This window comes from Pinus tabuliformis, chromosome 2_1, assembly GCF_031772625.1.
Source record: "Pinus tabuliformis cultivar Carrire ecotype Pingquan chromosome 2_1, CPIR1, whole genome shotgun sequence".
Classification (NCBI taxonomy): Eukaryota; Viridiplantae; Streptophyta; class Pinopsida; order Pinales; family Pinaceae; genus Pinus; species Pinus tabuliformis.
This window is the reverse complement of record NC_142299.1, coordinates 852,811,261-852,822,856: the sequence shown is the minus strand read 5'-3', so window position 1 is coordinate 852,822,856 and position 11,596 is coordinate 852,811,261. Positions and strand designations below refer to the sequence as shown.

The 11,596-nt window shown below is 37.6% G+C and overlaps 1 protein-coding gene across 1 annotated transcript; it reads left to right on the top strand.

Moving 5' to 3' along the window:
* Positions 1-5,419: 5,419 nt before the first annotated feature.
* On the top strand, positions 5,420-8,822 carry LOC149203335 (uncharacterized). The gene is made up of 2 exons (XM_089403407.1): positions 5,420-6,370; positions 7,739-8,822. The coding sequence occupies exons 1-2, from the start codon at positions 5,825-5,827 to the stop codon at positions 8,441-8,443; spliced, it is 1,251 nt and encodes a 416-aa protein (XP_089259533.1). The 5' UTR covers positions 5,420-5,824; the 3' UTR covers positions 8,444-8,822.
* Positions 8,823-11,596: the final 2,774 nt, after the last annotated feature.

The window sequence follows — 11,596 nt, the reverse complement described above, 5'->3', positions numbered from 1 at the left end:
GATACATTGAGTCTACCCAACATTACCTTGGGGATCCTAGTCTGGTACATCGATCCTCCTACAAACACTTCATCCAATCAACTTAAACCTTACACTGCTTTGACCCCATCCAACCTATTGTTCCTACTCTTGCCTTTGCTTCAGTTCCACAACAACCTCAACAAGAACCTAATCATGTTGCGAAAGCATCTAGCGGGGGGGAGCCCAGAAAAAGGGAACTAAAGACAAGTTCCCCAAGCAAATCCAACTCCTCCTAAGTCGCCGAAGCCAATTCCTCCTTATGCTTTATGTGATGTTGTTGGTCACGCCGCTCCCTCCTGTTAAAGATGTGGTTGCTGATACCTTCCCTGATTCTAACATTCTTGAGGTCCATGTCACCTTACTTGAGTCAACTAAGAAGAACAAATCGTTCCCCACAAACCACCCATGTGCTTTGTGTGGTAATTATGGCCACTATTCTCATCACTATCCCCGTCTTGATGATTTTTGTGATACACTTCAAGTGCTTCGCAGATTAGAGGTCACTCATAGTGAGTCAACCTCTCCTCTACCTATGGAATCTGGTCCTTCTACACTAGAACAAGAGGTCTCTCAAACACCCATTGTGATCCCTCCCCCTGATGTCAAGATGACAGATAGTGCCACACCCATTCTCTATCTGTCGCCATCCATGAGATAAATGCATTGGAACTCCCCTAATGTCTCTTATTGTGATTACGTTGAACCTTCTTCGACGAACACCCTGGTCTCAACATCATTAGATATTCCATCTACTTGTCATATGTCTCCCAACTTTGATGATGCGTATGTGAGCCTTGTCTCTCATGAAGATGCTTCAGGTAGCTCTTCTCCATCATGCGGTCCCTCTTCCTTTAGCCCACCCATCTTCAATTCTAATGAAGTCATCATGGAAGCTATGGCTACCCCTGATTATCCTTGGGATGATATGCACCATCATGCATTCTTCCTTCCGCAACAAACCCATGATAAATATGTTGTGGATTCCAAAGACTTCATCCATGGGGAAGTTGATTGGTTCAATAACCCCTTACTTCAAACCACATACACCTTATGGCCATTACATTACCACTCAATGTTTGGGTAAGGGAGCATCCATTTTTTAGAGTCCAGGAGAAGCAATTCTCCCCGATCTGCCTAGTGCATCTAGCAGTGTCGACTCTAGTACTATTATTATTCCCCATTTAGAAGAACCTCTAGAGTCTCATATCACCCAGATCACTCTTGGGATGATCCACTTACTCATCCCTCCATCTTACCTCAACAACCCAGTCCCTTAGACATTGTTGTTGTTCAACCCCCATGTTTTCTAGGTGAGCATCAATTCATTATATCTGAAGCCACTCTTTGGTATAGTGACACCATGTATGTGAACCCAGAAATTTAGTCCATTTGATTCATATATGCAGTACCAAACGATATTGGTAATCCACCATTTCCTTTCTCTAATTGTATCTATCCACTCTTCCCACAAGAAGACATCCATAACATAAACAAATGGTGAACCACATCATCAAAATGTGTTTGGAGTCCACTACTCTAAATACATCCTATATTCCCATAGCATACTCCATCTATCCTTACCAAACTGGGGGGAACATATGCCCCTACGTTTATTCATGATCCTTTGCCGGATCTTGTGCTAATAGGGCTGAATGCTTGAATCCATTATTTGAGCACTTGGAACACAATGACACTCCACAAACTCATCTAGCTAGGGGGCATCATTCCCACCTGATAAGTCCTCTCCATCATCATATGTTGGGGGGCATGATGGCCCCTGGCCACCTTCTCATTTTAATAACATAAGTCTTGACCTAGACATCAACAATCTAAGTATGGTTGATTATCCTTTCATTCCTTGGATAGTTTGTCTTACCGGCCTCTTTGACGAGCCATATACACTAACATATAACCTAATCATAAAGTTAACTACAAGTTAACATATAACATATTCATCAACAACATATAACATAATCATCAAACTAACTATCATATAACGACAAAAAGTTAACCTATAACATACTCATCAACAACATATAACATAATCATCAAGTTATCTAACATAAAACAACAATAGCAATGCATACAACCACAGGTTACTATCATTTATGACTATCTGACACATGTGCATATGACTACACTAATCAACTAGCATCTATCATGTATGTAACCATAACATCAATAGAATGAAAGGCATGCACATAACCATAATGCACATAACAATCCTTAACTTACATACCTGCATGTCCCACATACAAACCTGTATGATGACATGCTCTTACCTCGAAGTCCAATGCTGCAACTTCACTTCGATGGTCTGCATCTCCTTCTCTATCTTAGCCAACACATTAGCATCATAACATAACACTAGCATCATGGTGACCTAATTTCATACAATGACCTCATAATGCATGTCTAACCTACCATACATGCATAACCATAACTATGACAATGCATGCATAACAACATATAGACACCGACATGCATAACAAATGCATATACAACCATACACTCATGACAACGCATTCCACAATAACACCATCAACCTTCATATGGAGACATCACCACAACCATGATCAACACCATGAAAATGAAACAAGCACATGGTCTTACAACACAAGAATACACATGCAATTGACATGAATGCATGACCAACACATAGTTCATCCAATCTAAGGGGTGAACCATGCTCTGATACCACTCTGAAACACCCTCCTCCCACATCTACCCAAGTAATTGGCCAAACGGGGTAAACATGTGATGAGATGTTACTATGATATGATTCAACCTCCTAAGTGACCTGAAGCAAGTGGAATCGATGAAAACACACCATATAGACCTTCCACATCAACAATAGGACTCCCAGAAACTATCCCAACTTCTCAAGTAACCAACCCCTGGGTCTCACTGAGTTTTTGACCAATTAACCCTTGGACGCTCCCATGATATGGGCATGCATGCATCTAGGGGGCTCTGGACGCTCCCACAACATGGTATGCCAACATCCAAGGACTATTTTGCTCAGTTTTGTGCCAACGTCCATGGGATTTGAGCCACTTTTTGAGGCCTAGAGCCCATGTCACTTCCTAGAACTCAATGACACTTTCAAAATCCATGATTTACACAATAACAAGTCTTACAAATCAAAATCTTACTCAAGGACATGCCTGACCATCCCCAACCGGGACTGGCATTTTGTCAAACACTTGGCATCAATGCAATCTATAGGAAATGAATACAATACAGAGCATAAATGACCGATAACTCATATGAGACTTGACAAGAAGGATCACCACCCTCTTCCTTTAACTGTTTTGACATCAATTAGGTCTTGCATCCATTATCCTTTCAGTTACAGGTAAATAAATGAAATAACCATGATTTTTTGTGTGTGTGCTAGCATTTCTCAGTTTTCAACATTTTTAATTTTTGTAATGTTTATTTTATTTTGTGAAGAAATTTCAATCTGATTAATTCAATATTAATCAGAAAATTAATAAATCGATAATCAGTTAGGAGAATTAATTCTAAATGCTGCATTTTGAGGATTTTTCACACATGTCCCTAGGAGTTAGCCCCTGGCTAATCTGAGCCCCACCATAAGGTTTTTCCTCCATGATTGATTCCATAGGCAATATAAAAGTTGGTGGAAAGCAAAAGCTAGAGTCTCGAGGAGTGGAGAAAGCAAACTGAAAAACTTCCCAAACAAAAAATATCAGCCAGGAAAAAAAACAACAAAAAACCTAGCTGAGGAGGGTGTGACCAAAAATAATCCGAGAGAAAAACGAGACAAGGTGGGGTACCTTGTTAGGCAAAGTAAAGAGAAAAAATAGAGGAAGGCAACTTGTAACAATCCCAACAATAGGAGAAAAATATAAACGGCTAAGTGACACACCCAACCATTATACTCTGACCTCTACATCAAATACACTAATATGAAGCAAAATATCAGGTATATGGAAAGAACAACAAGGAAAATTTAGAAGATAAGCAATTTCCACCTAAACTCACTAGGATAATCCGCCATTACACTTGTAAAATCCTTTAATACTAGATTCTTGCCCTCCCCGTCTGCAAATTCCACATGCTACCCATGTTCTTCATAAAAACCTTGCTCCATTTGTGTTGAAAAACCCAAGGTGTGGAGCCAGTACCTTCTCTATAGTTACTAGACGCTAGATGCTAATTCTATGTCGATTATAACTACAACTAGCTATAGACTGACATGGATATATTGTTTATATTATTTTACAGTTGTGTTTTTGTGAGCATTTAAAGTATGAAGAATGCGAGAAAAGTATAATATCTCATTAGATTGTATTTAAGGGAAAAAATGCTTAGCATTTAGCATTTAAGTAGTATTGAATAAGGAAATTTATAGTATTTACAATGTTTTTAAGATGAACATTCTCAATTTTTTTCAATTGAATCTTTTTATAATTCAAATTTTGTAGTTAAAGGAGTTTAAGTGATTTGTTTTTGTTGTTTTTTCATGTGTTAAAAAGTCAATTTGTTTTTGTTTTGTTTTGTTTTTTAAAATTATTTTAAAAATTAAATTTTAATAAAAAAACTGAAATTTTTTAATGTAAATTTATTTTAAAAATGTTGGAATTTGTATTTTTCTTTAAAGTTGACAAATTTATCAAAATTTAGTTGCCAATTTGTGTGAGTATAATCATCACTTGTTGATATTTGTAAATATTAGTTGAATCATCACCCTTATTCAAAGAAAATTATGTCTTTCAAATGATCCACTAGAAAAAGAAGTGTTCTACTTGTCTTAGGTTATTAACTTCTTACATTTAAAAGCTTTTAGTCAATTAAAAACAATTTTAAAGTTTACTTTAAAATCAAATATAATTTTAACCTAAATTATATGCTTAAAAAAGATAATATTCTTTAACTTAACCTACCTTCAAAAAAGTTATATATTTTTGAAATAGCTTTTTACTTTAATCTTATACATAAATCCAAATATTATTCCAATTAAAATTAAGGTTTTTATTAAAAAAAATAAAAATAAACTATTTTTAATGAAATTAAAAATACTTTCTTATATTACTTCTCTTAATTTTATAAATAAATAGAAAAATTATTTCATTAATTTTTTTTAAACATTTAAGAAAATAATAATTAAATTTTCATTACCATATATATATATGTAAACCAAACTCACTAACTTGTGATGTTTAGCATAAATTTGCATCATTAAAAATTTATACTTACAATGTAATTCTCCATCCCAACATGTCTCTTTGGTAGAGAAAATACAAACTTTAAACTTACAACGGAATACTCCCTCCCACATGTATATTTTTACAGAGTAAAAGTACAAATTTGTAATTGTTAGTTGGCAAACTCTAAATTTTATAATCGTGAAGCACTTATAATCATTACCATGTAGGAGACAGATTTGGCGAAATTCCAAGTTAGCTAAAAACATAGATACAAACATATGAATGCCAGGTAAGGATTGTCTCAAGCTTGCACGAGCAGAAAGGTATAATTGAAATTGAGGCCAACTGGTATTTTTGACTTGGCTACAGCCCATGCCTCTACATCTCCATGTCCTTGGCATTTGGACATTGGGTCATCCTGCACATATTCAGATCGGAATTTAATGTCTCTGGCTGGATCTCGGGAAACCCAAAAAAAAATTGCAGCTTAATTCAGAACAAGGGGTATGCTTTGGATGTGGCAATAGAGGATGTAGCACAGAGAATGCTGCAAGTTTTGAAACGACACCCAATATCGGAGGCTGCTCTTGACTGCCCTTCATCCGCTCCTCAAACCCATTCCTGAAATGGGTTCAATGCAATCCACCCCTGAGGAGCAAGAAGAAGAAGAAGAAATTGAAGAAGAAGAAGTAAGGCTGCAGCAAAATCAAGATAGGCAACCAAGAAAGGTCCTGGAACAGGAGCCTGAGGTTCTTCCATGTCATCCTTCTTTATCCCCTCTGTCTCCACAGCTATCATCTGCTGGCACTCCATATCTGGGTTCTTCGGTTAGAGTTTGGGACCCATACCATCTTCTGTCACAGACCCATTTGCCTCCGGTGAATCATCGAAATTCCCTGCATCACCATGATTATCATCATTCCAATGGTGGTTTTGAAGCATTTGAGGAAGATCTCCGCACGGAGGTGTACTTGATCCACCATGCAGAGAGCACTTTGTATGATAGGCCGGATTTGATTGCTGGCAGATGTCCCTCTGCAACCCTGACAACTAATGGGCAGAGGCAAGCCCGGGCTTTGGCTGTGTTCCTGAATTCACAGGGGCTTCGGTTTGATGAGGTGTATTCTTCCCCTCTGGAGCGTGCCAAACAAACAGCATTGTTCGTCTGCCAGGTACGTTGGCAAATTTAGTGTTAGATTCTTAACCCTGTGATCTGGAAGTTATGTTATGGGGCACCTCTAGTGCATTAAGATTTTTAGTGGTTACATTACAGATGAGCAATACAATTCCTTAGGAATCGAGTCTGCCCTCACCTCAAGGCATAAAGAGGCAGACTAATGAGCTTTTACCTTTCACCCTCTTCTCCCTGCCATCTAAGCAACTTTGTTAGGTCTTTCTGCGTAAAAGTGATTTATATAGTCTCTTGGGTCATCTAGACCATTATGAGTGTCATTGTAAACAGATAGACTGTGAAGATAAAAAAATTAGAAGCTGCTGGTGCAGACCTCCAAAGACATGGTAAAAATGCAGGTGCCCAATAAACATGGGGTTATGTTTGAGGCACGAGCTCAGCTAGCCTAGCTCAAATATCTGACATCTGCAGCTATGTGTTATGAATACATGCTTTGCAAATGTATTCATTCTTCTCTGTTTCTCGGATTTGATTATTTCTCCCTTTCATGTTAGAAGGCATATGAGTTGGTTCTTATTTTTCTTGTATTTTTCATCTTTCCGTTTCAGTTGATAAAAGTATCCAAGTATAACTGTTTGATTGTTGATTGTTCCTAGTCCCTTCAGGCCTATCACCTTTTTAGGTCAATTCATATCCTATTACCTTTTTAGGTCAATTCATATCCTATTAGCACAGCACTGTGTAAGATTGATGCAGCAAAGAATTTAGGTTTGGAGTAATGGTCGACTAGTAGCAGTTGCTCACAAATGGTGGCCACATTTATATACAAAGAGTCTTTGCTTGTGGACCCACGTCCCTAGGTTTCTCAACCTTTCTCGTAGTGGTTTAAGACAATAAATCCAATTGGCTTGGCAACTACTGAAAGACGTTTTGTGGCATATGCATTTTCTGAAAGTTACACACTATGTCTTTAATCTATTGAAACTAATATTAAGTTTGTTTTAATTTTCAACACACAGCACAACAATATAGATCCATTGCCATTAGTGGAATGCACATTACCACTCAGTGTGCATCTCTGTCCTGGGTTACTTGGATTGTCTGCTTTGTTTTGCCTACTTTGTTAATTTCAGGAGTGTGACTGATAGCTTACATGAGAAATCAGGTTTCTGTGAAACTTTCTTTCAGATTTTCCAGTTCCTTGCATAAAATCAGGTTGTTCTGATGATAAGTATCTTGCAGTTTTAAACTGGTGGTTGTGATTGTCAATACTATATTATAAAATTGCAGACGTATGCAATGTCGGACATGGTTCCACAGGTGAATGACCTTTCGATGGGTGAATCTTGGCTGCTAATTACTCAGCTAAAATTTTTGCTGGTTACCTCATTCTCAAATATTGATGCAGGAACTAAATATACTGGAGGAGAAGATAGTGTGGTCTGATGAGCTGATAGAAATGAGTGAAGGGCAGTGGGAAGGCTGCCATTCTTCAGATATATACACTCCTGAAATGGTCAATATTATCAATAGATCTCAGCCCGACTTTTGTGCGCCAGGTGGGGAGTCTCAACGGCAGGTGGAATTCCGTATGGTAGAATTTTTGAACAACAAGGTGCTAAAGCTGTGTGAGAGGTCAAAGCAAAGGGATTTTGCACAGTATCATAATGAAATCAAGGACTATAGCAGTCACAATGCAGCAATGCAAGTTCATCCAATTGAAGATCGGGATGGATCAACTGTTTCACAATGGGAATTGCTCAATAGACAGAAATACCCAACTAGAAGAAAGTCTGGTAAAAGCAGGTTGCAGTTTGTAACAATGGGAGATAACGAGACAGAGGATGAACTGTCTCCTAGAGATAGACATAGGCAGCAAGAGGAACAAGACAGAAGGCAGTCTGACTTAGTGGGTATTTTTACTCATGGGATGGCTATAAAGTGTCTTCTCACAGGTCTGCTTGGGTCAAGCCCACTTATGACCGAAAAACTGTGCATAGATCACTCGTCTGTGACAGTTCTGTGTCATTCTTCCAAAATGGGATGGCAGGTCCAGAGGGTCAATGATACCGCACACTTGAGGCTTCTGTATGACAAATTGTTTCCTCACTGATGTTTTTCCTTCTCTTCTAAATGATAACGCAGCAATGCTATTGTGGCTCTGATGCGGCAAGTTTTAATTTACCAAGTGTGCAAGAAGGGGAAGTGGGCATTGATTTTTCAGATGTTTTGTATTATCCGGAGGTAAAGACACTGTATCTATCATTGATTGAATGGCCTCTGTACAGCTAGTTTCAGTATCTGATATTTTGCAAACTTGCATTGGTTTAGTATGTATGGAAGAGGAATTGTGGAGCTTTGGAATAGTCAAAGCATATTAACATATTCTTAAACTGAGGATGATATCTTTCAGTTGTATTCGCTTAAGGATGCCGTCATCTTATATAATTTTGATTATTTTATGGGCCCTCAAATTGAGGTGTTTTCCTGGACGTGCCTATATCCACCTCGTCTGCCCTCTTTAACTGTGTGTGTTGAGAGATGGATGCTGTCATTTTGTATGCTTTTGATTAATTAATGGGCCCTCAAAGCGAGTTGGTTTCCTTGATGTGCCTATATCCATCTCATCTGTCCTCTTTAACTCCATGTGTTGGGAGATGGATGTTGTCATTTTATATACTTTTGATTATTTTATAGGCCTTCAAATTGAGGTGTTTTTCTTGATGTGCCTATATCCATCTTGTCTGTCCTCTTTAGCTCCATAGGTCGTGAGATGGAAACTTTTGTAATAAAAGCTCAATAACATGAGAGACAGTTTCCTATAAGTGGGGATACTTCTAAGTTTGTGGAAGATTCTTAGAGGCATACAATGCCTTTCAGCTAGTTATGAAGACAGTGGTTATTTCATCAGAATAAGTGAAAACGTTGATTTTGAAGTTTTTTGTAAAATGTTATCACTCAGTTGTATGATGTACTTTCAGAGACTGGTAGTTGTCCATGCTAGATTTGGCTTAAACTTTATTTTATAGTGTAAGGACAAAATATTCCAGAATCCTGGAGTTTCATGACATGTGAACGTTTTGCAAATGGAATACCGTACCACAACTTTTTCTCTAAGTTCCATCCATAGTCCTAGTTAGTGTGAGATTTGAGTTTTTAGCATCTTGTCCTAATTAGGCTGAGGTCAGTCCACGTCTGCTTCTCATCTGGTGCTATCTTGTTTGCTCCTGTTGTTGAAAACATTCTTTAGTTTGCATTACTGCCTTGGTTTAAAAAGACTGTTTGATATGTCTTTATGTTAATTGGTCATAAATGATGGCTTAATGAACTTGTTTGTGTAGCTTTAATTTGTAGCCCTTTATGTTAAATTGTGAAGGACCATTTGGTTTTGCCTTTGCTGAGTTGCTATTTGATGAACAATTTCTTTAATTAGATTGGGATAAATGAAGTGTGTGTATCGCTATCCTGTCTATTTCAGAGAAAGGTTTCTTCTTAGTCTTTTAATTGCTGTGTTTGGGTTCCATCATACAAATGGATTAATTACTTTAATGAAATAGTGTTGTATTCTCTTTGAAGAATTCTATACTTTTGTCTATTCATGTCAGGCTGGCTTGGATGACCAGGGCTACAGGCATGATCCCAATTTAGTAAAATCAGGGACAAGGGATATGTACACATTAAAGTTAATATAACTGTGTAGATATTAGATGGTTGTAGATAGTACTCGCATGATTGTTTGGCAGGATATTGAAATTCGGGTTGTGGAGAGAGACTTTGGGACATATTTTATTTGGGAGATTATTACAGTGGTATAAGAAGCCATTATAAGTTATTCAATCTCGGTTATATATTTTATATCTAAGTTGCCAGTGTGTGTGGGTAATAGGTATGGGTATGGGTTAAACACTTTTTGGAACAGGGGATGGGGGTATATCAGGGTTAGACACTATTTCCTATATATGAAAAATTAAAAAAGCAAAAAGTCACTGAAATTTATGTAAATTAGTAATGATTGAGATTCATTTTCATATTCAACTTGTACAAATCATTGAAATATTCATCAATTGACAATCTGTTGAAAATTGATCAGAAAGCTTTATCATTCTCATTGATAGCTCTCAAGTCTTACACCAAGTACATTCAAATATTGCCCAATGGCAGTTTTAGAAATGAAACAGAAAAAACAGCATAGTTGAGTACTTGAGGCATTTCAAAAAATGGAATAGAAATGACAACATTGTTGTCTATGTTCTTTCCAGTGTGCACGACAAAGCCTGTACTTGATTTCTGATGCCTCCCGTGCACCCTTAGGTTCCTTTGCCCTCTAAACTTTTGTCCACAACGGATAGAGAGGATTTGTTGTGATGATGGAGAAATTTGAGTGAAGAAGAAGAATAAGAATTTGAAAGTGTAATTTTAAGACCGAAGAAAGTGAAAATGCTGAGAAAATATTCTTGCAAGTGAAACTATGCATACTAGATGGAGTTTAACACTTTAGTCTCTTATCAATGAATTCGTTGCAAGAATCACAGCAAAGAAAAACCTAATCTTGTTGTTCTTCTCTGTTGGATTGCTGGTCTCTTCTTCTTGTATTTTCACTTATGATGATGATGTTGATCTACAGCCTTGTGCCTCTCACTGTTTCCACGTCTGTTTTTGACTCCTAACTTTCTTCTCCTTCTGGTATTGTCATTTGTGTCTCTGTTATTTTCATAATATATTAGTATCTTTGAGTTTTCTAGACACTCCCATAGTTGAGTGGCCACTGATTGTACACTCTGGTCCCATGAACAGATTCTTGGTCATTTGTGGACATTACTAAAATTTCTTATCTGTCTTCAGATTGAGAATGGAAATGTAAATAGGAGAGATTAGTTAGGGATTTTCTGTTCATAAAAGGACCTAGTAAGCAATGTCTAAGGTTCACAGATGGGCTCCGCCTTCCTTTTTATGTCTGTGCTTTTTTTATTTATAAAATAGATCATTTTGGGAATTGGTGGCATGCACACCCACTTTTATGGTACGTTCCTGGATTTCTAGGCAAAGGTACCAGGCCATGCCTTGGCACATGGGGTATGCAATTATACATACCTGCATGTGTACCGGGTGTTGGGTATGGGTCACACATACCAGTACTTGGTTCCTGTTCGCTAGGTCTGGGTATGCAAACTCTGCAACATGGTTTTACATATTCTTACTTGTCTAAATAGATCTACTCTACTACACACAGGTTTATCTGCCTGCACTGGTGAGGAAGGCTGTAAGA

What these genes read in the sequence shown, in the direction of transcription:
- LOC149203335 (XM_089403407.1), top strand. Translation starts at nt 5,825, where the DNA reads ATGGGTTCAATGCAATCCACCCCTGAGGAGCAAGAAGAAGAAGAAGAA. An exon ending in CAGCATTGTTCGTCTGCCAG is followed by an intron (nt 6,371 to 7,738) that starts GTACGTTGGCAA and finishes ATATTGATGCAG; the next exon opens with GAACTAAATATACTGGAGGA.